The sequence below is a fragment of the Prosopis cineraria genome, unplaced genomic scaffold, assembly GCF_029017545.1.
Source record: "Prosopis cineraria cultivar Desert tree isolate PC_DT_omini unplaced genomic scaffold, ASM2901754v1 PC344, whole genome shotgun sequence".
Classification (NCBI taxonomy): domain Eukaryota; kingdom Viridiplantae; phylum Streptophyta; class Magnoliopsida; order Fabales; family Fabaceae; genus Prosopis; species Prosopis cineraria.
In genome coordinates this window covers 1,998-23,439 of record NW_026555671.1, presented here as the reverse complement: position 1 = coordinate 23,439, position 21,442 = coordinate 1,998, and the positions used below count along the sequence as shown (strand labels likewise).

Below are 21,442 nucleotides of genomic sequence, written 5' to 3'. Positions count from 1 at the left end.
CATAAATTTTAAAATATATTAATTTATTAATCAATAGTTGACCAATTAATCATGAATTATTATTTTACCCAGTTCAATTACTAATCTAATTTTTAAAACCTTGCTCACAACCCTCTCTCATAGATCACAACCTCCTCCTAGACATGACTCTCCTTCATTGAAGAGCCCCTTCTCCCGCCCTCATATGCACATTTAAATTATCTAAATTAAATTTTAGACAATTTAAATTTAAATATTTAATTTTTATTTATTCTATTCATAATTCATAAAAATTATAAAAAAATTTAATAAATTAAAACATTTAACCTAACTCTTTAAATAAGCTGCTGGACGATTTATTAAAAAAATAGAAGCTCAGGGAGGGGGGAGGAGCGAAACCGAGTCCCCTCTCTAGCGCGAAAGCCGTTGCGCGTTAGACACGCGCATCCGTTTTCTACTTTTCTTGCCTGCTCGTTGCTTCTTTGCTTGTTACAGGTTTATCCCATAATCCAGATTCAGATTGTGCACACTATACTTTTGAGCAGTCGATGGACCACTTGACCTTGTACCAGAGTTCCGATCTCGCAACCTGCGTTAACAACAGAGGGGCCCCGTCGAATCGCACGAGCGCTTGAACAGGGCTTCAACTGGAGGCTCCTCCCCTTCAAACTTCCGCTATTTAGCAGTGATTTCTTTCCCTCTCTCGAAAACCCACTTCAACAGAAACCATCGCTTCCCCAAATAGTTCTGAAACAGGGGTGGGTTCACTCTGCTAAGAAGCACCGTTCGTTCAGACCTGAGAATCGAGAAGGAGAAGATAAGGGCGTGGGGGGGAAAAGAAGATGGTGCCGAGAATCGGAGAGTATGTTCCTTGTGAAAACTGGAAGAGATTGAATTGAAGGAGGCAGAGGAAAAATCAGCTCCGAGAAGTGAAGTACATTAAGGTAATTTCTTCTCCCTCGATACCTGTCTTGCGCTTTCGATGCTACTGTTGCTAGATGGTTTCTTCTCTAACATGCTCTGGTCGTGGAAGGATTTGGGTCAATTTAGATACATGCTCTTGCAATGGGTGTTTATCTTAAAATTTATTTTATTTTTTCCCTTCGTGCTCTGGATTGATTTGCAGTGATGGCTTATGGATCTGAGTTTATTGTCATGCGCTCATAGTTGTCGATTTGTACACAATGATCTTCGATCTTTCTTGCGACGAACGGTACAACAGTGGAGGAGAACGATTGGTCGTCGCGGAAGATGATGCAGGAAGTCAAATGGCGTGCCCACCTTCCGACCTCATCAAAGGGTACTCGTCGGTTTCTCGGGCTGATCTATCCTTCATTTTATCTTAAAATATGTACCGTTCATTTTAAATTAATATTGAGTAAATTGGAATGAATTCCCCTCTGTTTCTCTCTATTTTTAAAACTTATATTTTAGTTTAACTTTCATACATAAGATATTAAAAAAGAATAATAAAATTTTTATAAAATATATAAATAATAATTTAATCTCTTAAAATATCATAATTTTTTATTATTAATAAATTTATATAATTATTAAATTATCTTTATTAAAATAAATGATTAACAAGTTATTTTTAAATATTTATAATTTTTTTTTATATTTATAAGAATCCATAATAATTATAATTTTACATGTTAAATTTTTTATTTGTTAACATTATTATAAATATAAAAAATTATAAATATTTAAATAAAATTTGTAAATTATTTATTTTCAACAAGAATAATTTATTAATTTATATAAATTTATTAATAACAGAAAATTTTTAAAATTTTAAAAAATTATGATATTTTAAGGAGATTAAATTATCATTTATATATTTTAAAAATATTTTATTATCATTTTTTAAGATATTTCATTAAATATTATAAGATAATTTTTTATTTTTAATTATGTTAAAAAATTTTAAATTATTAATTTACCCTTATAATCTAATTTTATCTTCTCTCCCCCTCAATTTAAGATTTTAAATAATTATGAAAATATAATTTAAAATATTGTGTTTAAATTAAATAATTATATTGACTAATTCTTATACATCACTGTTTTCATTATTTTTTTTCTCTACATGTTTGCAAATATTATTTTAAAAAATTTTATATTTATATTTTGTTAAAAAATTACTAAATAAAAATTTTAAAAATTATTACAAGTTTAAATATGAATATAATTTTAAAACATAAGCTCTAATTTTTTTTGATATTTTAAATGCTTTTTAGATATACTTTTCAAAAGGATATTTTGATTTCAATATATATAAACTTAATGATTAAATAATAATTGGATGGATAAGTATGATTCTTGAAAATAGAATGGGGGTTTGTATTTTGAAAAACTATTGATTCTGACAAATATAGGTTTTAAAAATAGAAAGGATGTATCTATAATTAAGATAATTAGAAGGAAGGTCAATGTATTTTACTGATTAATTTTTAATATTTTTTTATATTGTATGTATTATTCAAATAAAAATTTATAAGAATTATAAAAATTTAATATTAATTTTACACTCAAATTATATTAGAATATATCTGAATAATTAATTGATAAAATTATATAAAATTTTAATATTAATTATATAATCTAGCAGATTGATAATGAATATGTTTAATATTTTTTATAATTTTATAAATATTTATTTTGATAAATGTAAAATGAATATAAAAAGCTTAAGTCTTGATGTCTAATTCTCATCTATTAAAGTATTTTATATTTAGGCAAAAAAACATATTTTATATTTTTATTTTAATATACAGTTTTAAAATATTGAAAAAATAAATTTAAAACTAATAGCAAAAATCATAATAAGGTGAAATTAATGGCTCATGTGAGCCCAAAGCAAGCAGGTATGCTTGTTATTATAAAGAAGGTTGAAAGAAAGAAGAAGAAGAAGAAGAAAATAAAAATTACCTTATCAATTGAAATTGAGTCTAAAGGATTAGTCCTCGTCATATGATTAATTAAAGTTAAAATTTTTTATTAAAAGATATGCTTATGTTTAGTATTTAATTTTATGTCGAACATGATTGATTTTAATAAAAAAATATTTAGGAGCATAAATCAACAGTCAACAAGGTCAAACAATTAGCTGTGGGTAATATTCTAACATTTAAAAAAAATATTAGGATGATATTGTCCCAAAAAATACTAATCATGCCTGCGACCAAAAAATATTTCAGAAATAGATTAGTTCTTTAACCCATCTTTTTACCAATTGTTTTCTTGTTCTCTGATTGTATAAGAAATTGTTTCGCATGAGTTACTTTGGCTTTCTTGTGGACTTCACTTTTAACCCCTTTATCCGGGACAAATATTACGTATTACTGTGCGCTAAAATCATAAGCTTAATAGAAGAATAAAAAGAATCATAAGCTTAATAAAAACTCTTGTTTTATTTGAATGGAAAGAAAATGGGAGAAAAATAAAAAAACTTTTGTTTGGTTGAGGAATAAAAATGAGAAGAAAGAAAAGTGGAGGAGAAATAAAGTGCAAGGCCTATTTTCTCACCATCATTTCTCCTCTTTCTCATCGCCCCCCTCTCCTCCACTCTTTTCTCCTCTCTCATTGCCACGGTATCCATTCTTGCTGTGGCCCCCCCTCTTCTTTCTTTTTTTCTATCCTCTTCAATCCATCCTATCCATCATCCAACAAGAAATCAATGCCTTTGGCTCCAAATTGCCTTGAAGGATCGCCAATAATATGATGTGATTGGGTCAGGCCATCTTGAAGGAGTTCAATTGGTTGGTTTAATTTATGTGTAATTTCAAGGATTTTTTAACAATAAGTGAGTGTTTTTTAATTGTTTGGTGATTGTGATTAATTTAATGTAATTTTCTGGAAATTATTTGATTTTAAAATATAAGAATATGAAATTATATTTTTTAACATCTAATTTTATTTTAAATTAATTTTGTTATAATTTTGGCTATTAATTTAGTTTTACGAAGATTATTATATAAAACATGATATATTTTAATGTGAAAATCTTATAATAATTATGATTTTTTTTTCTTCTATCCATTTAACAGGAGAAAAGATAATTATTTCTTCTTTTATCATTTTTTTTTTCCTTACAACTTTTTTCTCCATTCAAGCGTAAGCGTAGGTAAACCAGCAGCTGAATAAGTTGAAGGTCCTTCAGCAATTGCTAAACGATAGTTTTAATGCTTTCCGTTGCCCCAGCTAGTGTGACGTTTTATTTGGCAAGGGGCAGCCGATAGTCTCACTTGTCGTCTGGATAGCAACCGGCCACTCCGGTTTGACCCGGTTACTACCTGTAAGAGGGCTATTCTTCTTCTGTTTATTCGTAATTTTTTTTTGGATCTGGGCAGTAGTTTAGATTCAATTTCTTATACTAATTCCTTCTGTTCTCTGCATTTATTCAAATATAACTTTCAGATTCAAGGCCTTCCTCTGTATGCTGATTATTGAGCCGGTTTATAGGTACGTCGTTAGCTTTCTTCTTTTCTTTCATGTGAACTTCTGCATCTTCATAAATCCGTTTGATCTTATATATTAGCTCATCTCTTGAAAATTTTCAATTTATGGTTTTAGGTTTTCTTTTTGATGGGTGGTCTTATTGTAATTGCAGTGATGTTGAAAACTGTGGATGTTTTTCCTTTCTACTTTATTTCTTGAAACTAACCTGTGAGGTGTGGCTATTGGTAATACCATGATCTGATTCTGGGCTTTGAGCTACCATCCAATACCTAGCCTGTAAACCGTGAACTTCAATCAAATATGTTATTTAATGTTTGCTGGCTCTTCTTCTATTGATGAAGTTTCTGTTCGAGTTTCTAATTTGCTCGGTTATCTTCTTTGATTCTGTTATACTGCGATCAAAGTCCTTCCTATCTTCATCGTGATGAATTCTTGCAATTTCTGTGATGAATTAGAATACTTAGATGTGGTTGTTCTTTTTTCCCTTTCAGGATTAATGCCAAACCTGAATCCTTGATGACATAGTTTTGGACCTTTTGGTTCTGACGGAGAAAGCTCAAACTTCATATCAGAATGGTTTCAGTTGATAACGGGAACCTTAAAGATGAGATCCAGGAATCTAATGAAAGTAAGTTGAAGGATTTAACTTCAACTGAACTCTCAACATCTCGAAAGACGCTTATAAACAGTGAAAATACCCCAAAAAAATTCATGCCACCTCGAGTGCTTTGCTTGATAGGATAAAATTCCTTAAATTTGGTTCAGCCTCTGCCAAATTCAAGCGGCTTGCTTCTGCCAGGGACCAAATTTCACAGTCTGTGCCTTCTTCTAGTTCACATGGCTTTAGAGAACGATTTACTGGCATTTTTGCTCAAAAACTTGATTGGGATTCACTCAAAAAGAAGTGCCAAGAGTGGATCAGAGACCCAATGAACATGGCCCTTTTTGTGTGGATTACCTGTGTTGCTGTTTCAGGGGCCATTCTCTTCCTAGTCATGACTGGAATGTTGAATGGCGTGCTACCAAATAAGTCTCAGAGGAACGCTTGGTTTGAAGTAAACAACCAGATACTCAATGCATTGTTTACGCTTATGTGTTTGTATCAGCATCCCAAGAGATTTTATCACCTTGTACTTCTGTGCAGATGGAAACCGAAGGATATCTCCAGACTCAGAAAGGTCTACTGCAAGAATGGGACATATAAGCCCCATGAGTGGGCACACATGATGGTGGTGGTCATTCTTCTTCATGTGAACTGTTTTGCCCAATATGCACTTTGTGGCCTAAACTTGGGGTACAAAAGATCTGAGCGACCTGCTGTTGGAGTTGGAATATGCATATCTTTCGCCATTGGTGCTCCTGCAATTGCTGGTCTGTACACCATTCTTAGCCCTCTCGATAAGGACTACAATTCTGAGATAGATGAAGAAGCGCAGGTTAACCTTGAGCAGCTGAGAGTGAAATCATTTACGAAGAAATACTCATTTGCTTCAAGAGGTGAACGATTGGTAATTGAGAATAGACCACAGTGGAGTGGAGGAATAATGGATATTTGGGACGACATTTCTCTAGCATATCTCTCACTTTTCTGTACTTTCTGTGTGTTTGGGTGGAACATGGAGAGGCTTGGCTTTGGAAACATGTACGTCCATATTGCCACTTTTGTTCTATTCTGCATGGCTCCCTTCTGGATTTTTATCTTGGCTGCTGTTAATATCGATGATGATAGTGTGAGACAGGCTATGATCGGTACTGGAATTGTTCTGTGTATATTTGGTTTATTGTATGGTGGATTTTGGAGGATCCAAATGAGAAAGAGGTTCAATTTGCCTGCTTATGACTTCTGCTTTGGTAAACCCTCAGTTTCTGATTGCGCACTTTGGCTGTGCTGCTGCTGGTGCTCTCTTGCTCAAGAAGCACGTACTGGGAACTCCTATGATGTTGTAGAAGATAAATTCTACGGGAAGCCAGATGATATTAGTGTCAAACCACCGATTTCGCCTTTGCCTCGTGAAGATGCAATTTCTCCTGCGGGAATCAACTTCTCTCCTTCCAATGTCGGAACATCTAGGCCTCTTGCTCTAATTGGTATCCCAGAGGGATATTATAGTCCAGACAAGCCATTATCTACTGTAAGGGAGGAGTCTCTGGAAGAGGTCGAGATGGAGAAATGAGCCCACCAACTCCACCTGTTATACACAGAGAAGCCCTGTAGCCTCCAAATAAAAGAATATGGATTGAGATTTCCCCTCCTCTTGGAACGTAAATCTTACAGCAATTCCATGGGATGATCCATAGAATTTTTTAGCAGAGTCCTTAATAGGTCATGCTTGCGTCTCTTATTAGCAATTTTGATTTTTTCATTGCTCACCTCTTTCACGTTAATTGTCCTGTATAGTATATGGAAAGCAAAATACCATGTGAGATGATTGTAGAAAGCATTTGGGTGCTAGCCTTTGTTGTGTGAATGTGGGATGTTAATTGATGACTCCACATTTACGACCAGAGTTTGATTTCCTACTCAAATTGAAGGCATGACTTCATAAGAAGAATAAAGTTTCCATGCTAATCTAAAGAACATTAGCGGCAGAGACATTGATAAATGGTCATAACTGATTGATAAATGGTTATAACTGATACAGCTTTTCTTTTTGTTAAACCCAACACACTGCGCGTCCCTTGTATCTGTATGTCGCTTCGCCTTGAAACGTTCAACATCAGCAGATTCGTTGTGTGTTCTATAATATTTTCACATATCTTATCTTTTTAAGATATTTTTTTTTCATTTACTGTATTGGATTATTTTTCAGAATACTAAAAGTAGTTTATAAAAATAATCAGAATATTTTTTCATATTTGATTATTTTAAAAATGCAAACAAACGTTATATAAAGTCACATAATAGATTTAAAAAAATCAATATTTTTTTTATAAAATAAATTGAAACAAAGGAGCCCATAATCTAATATTGTTATAATCATCAAACTCTCGAGTTGACTATTTAAATTTGATATTTTTATATTTCTAACTCATAAAATTGTGTCAATTAATTTATAAATTCAAATTGGATGCAAGCTTGACTAAATTTATTAAGCTCGTCATTTTTTTAGTTGAGTAAATTGAATATATATTATGAAGAATTTAGTTTATAAAATTTATAGAATCTGGCTCAAAGGGAAAAAAACTTGAAATGCAAAAAATTAATATTAATAAAAAAGAAAATAAAAATATAAAAAATAAGTTTTCCTATTTAAAACTTTTATGCCTTGCATATGATTATTTATCAATGTAAATGTGTTTAATTTCAATAATTTATATTTTTAATATATTTAAATTAAACTACAGTTATATTTTAATGGCTATAGTCAATAAATATAAACTCTTATGAGTTTACGATTCAAGTTTACGATACAAGTTTATATTCCTATCATGAGTTTAACAACCTTAAATATGGTAGATGAAAGAACATGTTTTAACAAGGTGGGATACATAAAGATATTATAAAGTTTTTAAAAAATAGAATAATAAATTATTTTTTATAAAATAAAAAATCAAGAAAAAAATCATAAAAGTTTAAAATAACTAACTAATAATTTTTTTTTATTGTTGTTACCAAACATGAAATAATGTCTATTTTTTTACAAAATTTTTATAAAATAAATCTCACTTTATAAAATCTTTAAACTATCTAAAAATTATTTATTTTTTAATCTTAAACAAACACTCATTTTCTCCTCCTTCATCAACATTTGCAAAATATAATATATTTTTTTATATCTGATTAATTCCAACACCTTCAAAATTATCACATCCATCATATATAATACAAATAGATCATAAAAATATATTAGAAATAAAAAAATTAATATCGCAATCATTACTAAAATTTATGTTTTTAAAAATATATCTTGAAATATCAACTCATAACTTCAAACTTAAAATTATTGGATATATGTGAAAAAATTAAAAAATTAATTTAAAAACAATATTTATATACGTTACAAGCATCGGTGCTTCATGTCTTAGCAGCCAGTGTTGCTGCCAATTCACTATTACCGTGGTTTAATTATGATATTATTTTAAGTTTTTCCCCTTCATAATATATAAAGGCCAGCTGATGGAGATAAAGTGGGGTTTGGGTATATTTGCACCATTAAATATTGATGGAATGACACATTTCTTGGGGTATTAGGTACAAAAGGTCAATTTTTAACTATTTTAAAAAGTTTTTTAAACTTTTTAAATAGTACTCTTTATTTTAAATTATAAAATATTTTTAAATAAAATATAATATATCAATTAAGCTCATTAAATACATTTTATAATCTTATTTTTCAAAATAAAAATATAACTTTTAAAAATACCCTTCATTTAATACTCAATTGATAAAATAATATTGAAAAGAGAGAATATATAAAATAATAATATTAAAAAAATTATTAATACAATTTTATTTTTATTAAAGTATTTTATATTTCATTATTTTAAAATATTAAATTTTTTTAAAAAATATTTTATAATTTAAGAAGAAAAAAATATTATATTTTAATATAATAAATGCAACCCAAAAGCTGAATTTGGTTTGGCCATGTCTGTTACTTGTCTGTATAATTATTTATGTCATTCTCGTGATGTGTGTTTATTTTTTAAGACGAACTTACATTGATTCAGATTTGAACTGCAACTAGCATTAAATATATCTTATGATCCGAGCCTGAGCTCTCCGCTTTTCCCCGCGTGTCTCGTAAATGGCCCACAGGAATGCGATTCGATCGATCAGTTTGCATTGTGTAGTGTTTTAGAATCTTTCGGCACTTATATTGAAATTAAATCGATTCTCTGCACTTATATGTCATTTCTCCCTAATCCCAATTGACAGTTCTAAAAGCCAAAAACATTACTAGAAAAATTAAAATTAATGATAAACATTTAGTATAGATATTAGTGACCAAAATTTTGTAATGGACTAAAAAATATTACTAATTATATAAATTAGTGACAGATATAGAATGTCATCACATTTTGATTAAATTTTATAAATTTAACGATTAATTTAAATCCATCATTAAATTTTTTTATTAGTGAAAAATATTTTTAATTAAAAAATTAGTAAAATAAGATCAAATATTTTAGAGGTTTACATTAAAAAAATCTTCAAAATTATCAAATTAAATAATTACACAGATAAGTTTTCTCTTATTATAAGTAAAATATACAAGGTAAAATATATAAAAAAATAAAAAAATTCTCTTATTATGTATATTTAAATATAAAATAAAATTATTACCATATGAAAATGTTTTAATTATAACATAAATAGTATAAAATGATATATAAAAATATTTATTTTCAAAATATATATTATTTTGTATTAAATAATATAGTTATTAACTAATAATAAATATTGAATTATATATTTATATGTTAATATGTGTGTATGATAATATATATTATCAACATATTTAAATAATACTATATTAAATATATAAAAATTCATTTATGTTAAATATATGATTTCAACTAAATAATATATATTAAATTTTGTATATTAATAATGAAAAGTAATCACAATCATATTGGCAAAAGGCACATATGAAAAGATAAAAGTCTTTGAGTTCAAAAAAATTTAATGTCACATTAAAAGAGAATTAACATAGAGTGTTGACATGACAATGACATAGCATAAAGGTTCAAGTGATGATGATATGACAGGTAGCGAGTGATATGTGCGGTGGCATAGGAAGTGATATAGTAGTAATTGAACCAGTAAAAAAAATTAGTTATAAAATAAATTAGTAACGAAATTTTATTAATTAGTGATAGAAACTTTCCATCATTAAATTAGTGATAGATGCATTTTGGTCACTAAATTAATGAATCTATATTTGTAATGAAAATTAGTAACCAACAATCCGTCACTAAGGGTCTGTTTGGATTTCAGTTGGGTATAATAGATTATAAAAATAATTGATTAAGTGATAGATTTTAATTATAATTGATTATGTTATAATATAATCTGTTTGGATACTATTTTTCTAAAATTAATTTTAACAAAATTGAAGATATTTGAATAATTTAATCAAAATTAATTTTTAACTATATAAATTATTATATAATTTAATTTTTAAATATAAAATATTAATTTTTTTAATATACAAAATTTAAATTTTATTAAAAAAAAAGAAGATAGTTTAATTTTATTTTTATTAAATTATGTACTTTTTTTGTAATTTTTTCCTGAGCCTATTTTTGTAATTTTTCCCAACATTTTTTACAAACGTTTATCAAAAGCTGATCGAAGTAGCTTATGGAAAAACGCGGGTCAAAATTGATTTTCATCCTTTTCTGACCATTTGATTAATTTACTGAAAAAATCAGTTTTGAAAAATTAATTTTTTCCCCTATCCAAACACACACTAAATCTAAAATCAGCAATGAATTTTGCTTATTAGTTATAAATTTATCTGTTACTAATTTTGTTTTTTTAGTAGTGGAAGCAGGAAGAAGCTGATGGATCACTGTGTTTATCATGGGCTTTTCTTAGAGTTAAGGCTTGCAGGGGGTGATAATCAGAATTCTGATCATAATTAGCCACGTCCATCATTTCTTTTCAGTACTATCCATACATCTGGAACTTGGCGCGCCGTGATTTGCTTGACCTGCTGTACCTCACCATGGATTCCCTTGGATGCTCACACTCTTGATTACATCAAAATTAAAAGTGCAAGTCACCGTCGTTTGCTAGTGATCGATCTTATTCGTGTCAATCGCTGTCCGATGAATTGAATCGAATATATCTTAGTGTCGCACAAAAAGTTGATAAACAAATCTCCCGTGCATATTTAATTCACATATTATCCTTTTGTTGTGTTAAGAGGAATTGATTTTTTTGACTTTTACTCATACCTTACCTTATTCATCATGTCACCCCTCCCGTCTTTCTCGTCTTGTTTCTCTACCACCTTCGCTTATTGCCCCAGTTTACGAGGATATATTTATATACGTATAGGGTCAACTGAATTGAATATGCAACGTGCCTCCATCGAATCTGTGGGTTAGAGTGTGTTCCGTTGCTGCTGCTTTTTTCCCCCGGGGAGGGGTAAGCTTTTGTCTTTTTGTCTTCTACACATGTTAATCACCGTCCTAGTTTTAATTCGTCATCTTTCTAGGAATGATGAACTTGTGCAGATTCCTATATTACCTAATTATATTCGAAAATGAAAATTTGATTCAGATGAAAAAAGATTCGATTCGATGCTTGGACACCCATAGTCTGATGAATAAATGTTATGATGAGTAGATGATTCCAATAGAGCAATGTGCTGAGGATGATTGCATTTGTGATCAATTGGGGAAATGAAAGATAAACAAAGCACTTCTACTGATGAGACCAGCTTGCTATCTGTAAACTAAGGGTGTTTTCTTGTTCTTATGTCCCAAGAATTCCTCCCTCGTCTGTATTGCTGTCTAATCTCCATCGAAGGATCAGCCACAAGTAAAGTCAAGGCTAATCAATTTTCTTTTTTCTTAAGTAATAATCAAGGCACTGCACTAGGATGACTAATTCATGTACTGATCTCCTTACGTCACACCATGATAAATTTATGATTTACAACAATTGATAAGAGATAATATGATTCCATTGAAATACTCTCTAAAAAACACATGCACGCATTCTTTTGTCCTTACGGTTACATAGAAATTTGTTGACAATTCGACTCGTATTTTAGGGGTGCGACTTTGAATCATGATTCATTCTCATAGCAGTGGAGGACCCTGCTGCTATCTACCTTCTCGTTGGTCCTTTCTCCATTCCCATGGCTTTTCAGGATTTGATGAAGCCCATAATCCAACTCGCTTTGCCCTAGCTTCTTTTTCCCACTATAATATAACAACAAACAACATCTAATGAGGGAAAACACGAAATAACTTCCAATTAATATTTAAGATTTTGGCAGAGCATGAGTTACTGACTATTGCTAATTCCTCTCTCTTGTCATAGGCTGTATAATGCCATGCAAACCCCTTCTTTAGCATCAATTCCTTATCAATCAACCAAAAAGGACAAGAAAACTTAGTTTTAAGTCTGACAGAGTTTAAGCAAGCTAGATTAGAAGCAGAGTGATACCTGTACAAAAAGACCATTGCAATAAATATCACCCACGACGCGTCCATAACGATCCTCATCATAGACAAGGACCCTCAAAGACCTTCCTTGAACAATCCTTGTCAGCTCATTTTTAGCTTCTTTCCCATATGGCATTTTACTCTCCGGCGCATCGATTCCCCTGTTTTTCTCTTATAATATGCATTAATTATTAGCGACCCTCCCACAACAACTCTGAGTATTCTAATCAATTTATATTTGAGGATTACCTTAACCGAATTCTATACTTCCGAGCCAGGACTTCCTCGTTTTGAAGATTAATCACCCTGAACAAGAAAAGTTTTCTAAGCTCATTTCCAATTATAAACACAGACAATTAGCATTAGAAAGCTAAAACACCAACCGATATCCCGAATCAATGATTTGCTGGTGAAGAGCATCAGCCTCTGTATAGTTTCGTCGAGAACGAGCTTCTGATCTTTGAACTGCTGCCGCATGGACATGACTAGGGACAAAAGATGACTCTCTAGGGTCTGATGTGCTGACATAAACTGTTATAGTATCACCATCCGCCACTGCTTTCGCATCAACCTATAGTTTCATTGACACAATCAACTAATTTAAATACATCCACTTGCTTCAAAAATTTACATAAACACCTCTTGACCACATTTATTTAAATACAAAATTTTTAAATTTTTAAAATTTCATTGCAGTTTAAAGTTATTGATTTGATATTAAATTTCTAAAGAAAATGATAAAGTTACGCTTTATTTAAATTAATATTATAACTGTCCTACTTTACTTATTTATTTACCAATGAAATATTGAAAATTGCCCTACTTCACTTATTCATTTTCCTTGAATAAAATTAAATGAAAGTCTGTTAATAATAAGTAAAGTAAGGCAATGAACAATAGTCCACAAATAAATCGACGAGATATGGTATAGGAATTAATAAGTTGTCTTAAGATGATTTAAACATTTAAAATGAAAACAAGTCAAGTAGGATAATCAAAAACATTCTGTAAATAAATTAACAAATGAAATAGGATAATGAACAAGTGAATTAGGAAAATTCTTATATTAATTTAAATGAGGGGCACTTTTGTCATTTTTTTAAAAAAAATTAATATCAAATCAGTATTCTACATTACAGTATAATTTTAAAAAATTAGAAGCTTTGAATTTAAACAAGTGTGGTCAAGGAATTTTTACTGAAATTCTCCCTTAAATTTATATTGCACAAAGATGATGTTCTTACCGGTAAAGTGTGCAGTTCAAATCGTACTCCTTCAGGCAAGGATGTAGGGGGTTCAAAAGTTGTTTCGACAAGGGCATGAGGTTGGGGCAAACCATAAAAAGCCAACAATCCCTGTACGTAATATTAAGCAAGCAAGGATGTTAGTTTACGTTCTTGATATTAAGCCAACAATTTTTTTTTTGTACCTTAACGTCAGCCTTCTGATGTCTTTCAAGAGTCTGAATAATGAGCCTAGCTGCTTCTTCAGGGTTCTTGGGAGGGGGTTTTGATTCTTTCCATGCATCTACTAGTTTTCTATACCTGCACATTTTGTTAAAATCATTTTTAAACAAAACCGTCTTCTGAGCCGAGGGATTTACTATTATTTTTTATTTTTTATTTTCCTTTAGAGTTGAAACAGATAAGGTTAAATTACCAGTTAGCTTGTGCCTTCTTTGATGACACAACATGCTTGCTTAGTCCTTCGGGGACCTTAACAAAGTCCAAGGAAAAATAACCGTGAGAATCGGTGTTAAATTTTGAAAGGACTCAACTAACATTATACTATTTTGAAGCCTCAAATTTGTAAACTTCTGAGCAAACACAATGATATGTTAAAATTAAAGAAATGAGACTATATCAAAGAATTAACTGAATCCACCAATTATAACTAAAATTATACATTTATCACTATAAACTAAGAAAGCGAAAACCTCCGCAGAAACATTGACAAGTTGACAAAGGACCTCATGCTCCTCTTCCTAGCAGCCGATTCTTCCAAGTTTATCAGAACAGGAATTTGATGTATCCTCAGATTACAGCAGTTCATGAACCAATTGCAGATCCTAGTCAAGATTCTACGAAATTAATTTGGACACCAGTGAATTTTGCTTTTCCAAGCTTTTCCTTTTTTTTTTTTGGCATTTTACGACTTTCTTTTCCCAGCTGAACCAGACTAGATTCAATGTTTTTAAAAGTCCTAGAGGTAAAAAAAAGTTGCAGAAGTAGTAGAATGGATTTGAAAGGAAATTGAAGAAGGCTCATGATGACCTAAAATATTTGAAAGAAGAAAAGAGAGAAAAAAGGCTGCTAATATAGGGAATCGGAGAAGAGGAAAGGAATTAAGAAACCTGAGAGGTGATATCAAAGTGGAAGAGATCTTGGGCAAGTGCGGATACACCGACGGTGGCCGAGGAAACGCCGTGAGGACCAAGTGAATCGGAGTCACCAGCTGTGGTGTGCTCAAAGCAACGGCTGTACAGAAGTCGGAGAGCATTTCCCATGTCTCTCCTTCTGATTCAATTCCACAGGTCAAGCAGAGATCCAATCGAGCAGATTAAGCAGGACCGTCGAACATCGTGTCGCTTTTGGACTCGCCAGCAGAAAGCAAGATGATAGGTGGCGCGTTATGACTGGTCATAGCTTTACTGTGGTAATTTCTACCAGAAGTGAAATTTCTGCGTCAACCAGTTGGCGTGCGTTGACGGGAACGAGGGGAAGCCACGCTCCATTTCCAGAGCGTGTGGAGGGTGAATGAATACTCGTAACCTAATCTGTCTTTTTGCGCGTTTTGTCGTTTCGTTATGAAAATCTCGTACTCTGATCCGGGATGCTCAATTCTGTTCCGAGATGCCCTGTCGATAACAGAGACACCTATCAAATGTTGAGTCACTGACTCATTTCACCTCGTTTACTTTAAAGTCAGTTTAATATTAAATAAAAATTAAAATATTTTAAAATATAACTATAAAATTAAAAAGTGATTTAAAAATAATTTTAGATAAAAAAATTATAATACCATGCCTTTCTTCTTTACATTTATTACTTAGAAAATAATTTTTATTAAATACTAACAAATATTTATTAATTAATAAATGATTACTTATTAAAATGTAATCTATACTTGTCCTATCTCACAATTAAGATTTTTCATATTTTTAAATTTTAAATTAGCAAATTAAATGTAAATGAGTATTTATTAATTAATGAATAATTACTTTTTAAAATATGATTTACATTTATCCTTTTTCAAAACTAAACTCTTTTAAATTTTTTAACTTGATAATTAGCGAATATTTTTTGCTAAATATGAATGGGTGCTTGTTAATTAATGAATGTTTATTTATTAAAATATGAAATACTCTCTCCGTCCCAAATTATAGCACACTTTTAAAAGAGTTTATCCGATCCAAAATCTAAGACATTTTGAATAGATTAAGATTTTATTAAATGTATTAATTTTAATATTATTTTTTTATAATTAATTTCCGTCCTTATTCTTTTCAATATATTAAATTATGAATATTTTTATAATGAAGCTTATTGGTATATAAAATTATATTTAAAAGTGTTTTATAATTTAAGATGGAAAGAATATTGGAAAAGCGTAGTTCATTCACTTACCAATCAAATGTTGTGTTGTTTCAAAAATCCACGGAGATAGTTTGTTTGAAGATTCTTGTTCTTTGAATACATGCAGTTTATTCTTCCAAGTTCCAACCAAACTTCAATTTTTTTAAGATCAATCTTTATTATTTTTGATGCGGAAGTTAATTAGAGCTGTATGTATTCTCTCTCACATCGGGGACAAAAGAAACAGCGATTTAAGATGCTAGTGTTACACGGAAGCTTCAAGCCTCCGACAGTGTTTAACGTCCTTCAATAAAAGAGAAAAAGGCTTCCTTGTGAAGTTGTTTGTGGTCGCTTTACTTAATTCGCAAGTATTGAACCTTGATGTTTAAAATAAAACTGGACCAAAAAATGCTACTCCTTCCACCTCAAATTATAAAATACTTTTAAATAAAATTTTATATATTAATAAATTTTATTAAATACACTTAATAATTTTATTTTTTTAAAATAAAAATATAAAATTTTTAAAATATCTATAATTTAATATATTAAAAGAAAAGGGATGTAAATTAATTATAGAGAGAGAAATGATAGTATTAAAATTGATACATTTAATAAAACATTAATCTATTCAAAGTATCTTATATTTTAAAACGTAAAAACTCTTTTAAAAATGCCTATAATTTGAGATGGATGGAATATTATTGAACTGAACAATAATAGTATAGTGTCAGACGACAAACACATAAACCTTTAGACCTATATATATAACACAACACAAACAACAACTTATTTACTAATTGGGCTGAAGCCCCATACTTATTATTGAGCTCAATACTCCCCTTCAAGTTGGAGTTGTACAAATCAAAAACTCTCAACTTATCAATTAGATACTTGGGTATATCTCCTTCCAAATGCCTTAGTCAAAATGTCAGCTCGTTGATTGTATGATCTCATATACTACAACCTAATCAGCTTTTGTTGAAGCTTCTCCTTTATGAGATGATAGTCTATCTTTAATGCTTTGTTCGCTATGAGACACTGGATTGGTCACAATGAATCTCTATTGGACCCAATTGATGAATACTCAGATTAGTCATCAAACTCATAATCTACATTGATCCTATAGTAACATACATCGATGAGTTACATAATAAATGTGAGTCACTGCTTTGCATAAAACTTAAACCATGAGCTATTCAAAGTGGTTTTGTTAGAATTTTTATATTACAGTATAAATATATAGATTGATCGTTGGCACAGCAACACCATTGGCTGCAAGCATGGCAGGTGAACTCGTGAAGGTATGGCTGTGTGTAATGTTTGAATCATTATTGTCAAACGCTCAAGTTAACTCTCTAAATTTATTATTTTTATATTTTTACATTGTAAAATTATGTTAATTCATTCATAAATTCAAATCAAATAAAACTCAATCAAACTCGTGAGTTGAGTCATTGAATTTATTTTTTTACATTTCTAACTAATAAATTATGTCAATACACTCATAAACTTGCCGAGCAAGATAAATATATTATGTAAAACTTGGTTCGTAGAAGAGGCAAGACCTGGCTCAATGAAAAAATAAAACAAAAAAAACTAATATTAATAAAAAAGAAAACAAAAAATACCAAAAATAAGTTGCCCTATTTTAAATTTTATATGTTCAATATAATAATCTATGAATGTATATGAATTTAATTTTAATAATTTATATTTAGAATATATTTAAATTAAATTATGGTCACATTTTATATTTTAATTATTTAATCATATAGTTTTAAAAACTATTTATTAGTAGAGGTAAACTCTTAAGTATTTACGATTTGAGTCTACGTTTTGAGTTTACATTTTGAACAATGATAAATCTTCTTTTATTTTAATATGCAATAAACAAATTAATCTAAGTAAATATCCACATATAGAAGCCCAACTTTTACTTTACACAACTCAAAGTTAAACATAAACAACTCAAAGTTTATTTTTGCACAACAGATATTCCAACCTTTGACAGTAGATTTTCTTCACATTGGAAGTCATATTTTATTCAATTCACATGTTAAAGTCTAATATAAATAAGTCAACCATCATTATTGTACAACATTTAATCCACTCTAAAATTTTCACAACCAACTTAATGATTTAACAACCTTTAGCTTATATCAATAGATTAAGTTTAACAAAATGCACAAGTAGGCAAACAATGTATAACAATACCCACTATGCACAACCTAAAATTCATATATTCTCAACTCAAAATTAATACGATTCTATTTTATTGGTAGGCTAAACTTAACAAAATGTTTAAGTTAGGCAAACAATACATGACACAACATTCACTATACACAACACAAGGTTCATATATTCTTACTTGAAAGTCATGTGATTTCAATTTATTATTAGGCTATGCTTAATAAAATGCCCAATTTAATATTCAACAACAGCTCAAAGTTTATTTTTGCACAACAAATACTCTAACATTTTTGATAGCATATTTTCTTTAAATTGAATCATATTTTATTTAGTTCACTTGTAAAATTTTAATATGAACAAGTTAACTGTCATTATTGTACAACTAATTCACTCTAAAATTTTCATGGTCAAAATGGTTCAGCAACTTTTTGCTCAGATCAGTAGTAGAATCACAAATAAACAAGTAAACTTGTAAGCTTAGACATCTATATTTCACATGAGAGACTTATTACAACTTTAACAACTAAAAGACACACATGCACCAAATCAACGAGAGAGAAACAAAATTGGAGATCCTTACCTCTAAACAACAATGATAGAAGTTTTAAAAAATAGATAATGTTGCTCGAATAAGGAAGACGAAGAAGATTAGCATGGCTAGTGATGTGTAATGAAAGACAGGAAAAATTATGAACTATGCTTCTTCTATTAACACCCACGACTTCTACACTCATTCACGTCGTCGATGATCAACAACATTAGAGCGACGACTTGTGAAATGAGAAAGAAGATAAGAAAAAATAGTAAATCGTGCTTCACTTGTTTTGTTTCTTTGAGGATTCGTGCATCATTTCTGATTCAAGCTAAACAAAGGACAAAATAGTATTTTTGTATGAAAAATATTATAATTAGGGCCCCAAGGCCTACAGAATAATTTCAGATTGATTTAGGTCCTAAATATAATAAATTTTGTTTTTAAGACTCTTAATACCATTTCTAAAAAAAACTATAAAATAACCCCATGCACTGCACAAGTATCCAAAAATAATTAATATCATATTTAAATATTATTTTTAATAATAAATTAAATAATAAAAATATAAAAGATAGAGCATCATAAAATATTTTTACTAATGATATGTCTAAATTAACAAATCAATGAGAAATACAATGGGAGAATATAATATTTAGTTAGAAGAATATATCTTCTATATTTATTAGGTAATAAATAATAGGTATTAGAGGTATTGGAAAAGTTGAAATAGCATGAATCTCCAAATACATTAATCATCAATATATATTGTAAAATCTGTCGACTCTATTGTAGAAAACAATTGTTTCAACATTAATTTTCTTCATTAATTTTGGTGGACTCTACACATATATTATTTCAACAATTGTTTTCATCTTGAGTTTATTTAATTTAAAACACAAATCTCATATCTAAATTAAATACTCTGCCCCCTTTCATCACACTCTCTCACTGCTTAACTCTATTAATTATGTTTTACCCGTGCATCGCACGAGGTTAAATACTAGTTATAGTAATATGAATTTGAACAAAAAGAAGACAAGGAAAATGAATGACGACTGGGAATTGAGAAAATCTTGTTAATATTGGATATCGACAAAATTCTATATATTTATAATAGGCATGAGAAGAACTGAATTAGATTTTATTATTTTCAAAGAGTTTTGAATTTTTGTCTTTTCACATAAATAATTTAATATTAGTAACTACAATTTAAAATTAATTTCCCCTTTTCCAGCTCCCAAAAGAAAATTTTATTTGTATCCCCTTAAAATTTTAAAAATATGTATATTTGAAAATATAAGTTTCTTAGATAACTTGTATGACATGAAATTCAATTTTATTTTCATACATCAAATTATATTGGTCTTTATTTAGTCCCTTATGTTGAATTTTTTTAGTTCTTTTAAATTATTTTAATTTTAATAAATAAATTAAAAAGTGTGATGCAATTTTTAAAATTGAATTTGGTGTGATCTATTATAATTAATATAAAATGGCACACAAATATATTTGATATTTTCTTTTTTTCATACATATTGAAAATAAAATCTTAAATTTATATCACAAAGAAGCTCTTCATCAGGATCAAAAAGCCAAAAATGTGGTTCTCTAACTCTACAATCTTCTTCATTATATTTCAACTGTGTGATTTATCACTTCAGTTTTCTGTAATAATCTGTACATAAGAAATTAAGTGTGTAGGTGGAGAATTGCATATTAAAAACAAAGATCTTATTCAAGACGAAGAAAAGGAACCTAGACTTCAAAGTATTGCAATAGTAATTACAAAAAAAAAGAGGGGATGCCTATCCTGAGTGAAATGATAGGCCTCCTTCCTTGCATCTAAATAAGGTGAGAGTTCCAAAATGTGATCAATATTTTATTCATTAAATATCATATTGACCAATATATCCTGAAGTTCTCTCAATGAAAAAAAAAAACTTTTAAAAATTTGAATGATGGTTGATCATATTGGGTATCGGGAGCTAGGAGATTAATGCATAGGAAGCATAAATGCAAAAATGAATGCATTAAGGGAGGTGAAGAAGTAAATATTCTATTAGAGAATGAAATTATAAGTGAATGGAAAATGAAGAGATGGGAGCACAAGGATTAACAATTGAAATGAAAATAAAAAAGGTTCAGGTTAGATTGATGATTGAAAATGTGATAATGAATTCAATCGATGGTTTTGACCAATACATAAAAATGTGATGTGATAATGATGGATTTTATAATCTGATAACAAACTTAATTGGCTATTGATTTCTCCTATAAATGTGATAATGAAATAAATTCGTGATATAAATTGGGTAATCAAATTTCACTCATTAAGATTTGAAGATATACATTAAACTCACAAGATTAGAGGATCGAAAATAGATAGATAGATGGATAAATCCAGTGTGCTGTATGAGCATCAAGAAATAACAAATTTTATATTAAAACATTATTTATCATGAAGACGTTAAATTAAAAAAAATTGTGAAAATAAATTTAATTAAATCGCAATAAATTCTATTAATGTATATTAAAATATTTCCTTATGATCCTAGGTAAGAAACTAATAATT

General features: G+C 29.4%; 1 protein-coding gene and 1 pseudogene across 1 annotated transcript; one reads left to right on the top strand and one right to left on the bottom strand.

Moving 5' to 3' along the window:
* The first annotated feature begins 4,291 nt into the window (after window positions 1-4,291).
* On the top strand, window positions 4,292-6,945 carry LOC129296518 (uncharacterized; annotated as a pseudogene).
* Window positions 6,946-12,041: 5,096 nt separating this feature from the next.
* Window positions 12,042-15,148, bottom strand: LOC129296517 (staphylococcal-like nuclease CAN2). Its single transcript, XM_054935113.1, has 9 exons — window positions 14,921-15,148; window positions 14,227-14,282; window positions 13,997-14,111; window positions 13,812-13,922; window positions 12,951-13,138; window positions 12,817-12,873; window positions 12,569-12,728; window positions 12,415-12,483; window positions 12,042-12,321 (listed from the first exon to the last, which is right to left on the bottom strand). The coding sequence occupies exons 1-9, from the start codon at window positions 15,071-15,073 to the stop codon at window positions 12,223-12,225; spliced, it is 1,008 nt and encodes a 335-aa protein (XP_054791088.1). The 5' UTR covers window positions 15,074-15,148; the 3' UTR covers window positions 12,042-12,222.
* Window positions 15,149-21,442: the final 6,294 nt, after the last annotated feature.

Bases quoted from the DNA above. Each gene is read 5' to 3' on its own strand.
- LOC129296517 (XM_054935113.1), bottom strand. From the start codon at position 15,073: ATGGGAAATGCTCTCCGACTTCTGTACAGCCGTTGCTTTGAGCACACC. The intron at 14,283-14,920 runs GTTTCTTAATTC...GACTTTGTTAAG, and splicing joins ACTTTGATATCACCTCTCAG to GTCCCCGAAGGACTAAGCAA. The intron at 13,139-13,811 runs GTAAGAACATCA...ATGAAACTATAG, and splicing joins TTGAACTGCACACTTTACCG to GTTGATGCGAAAGCAGTGGC.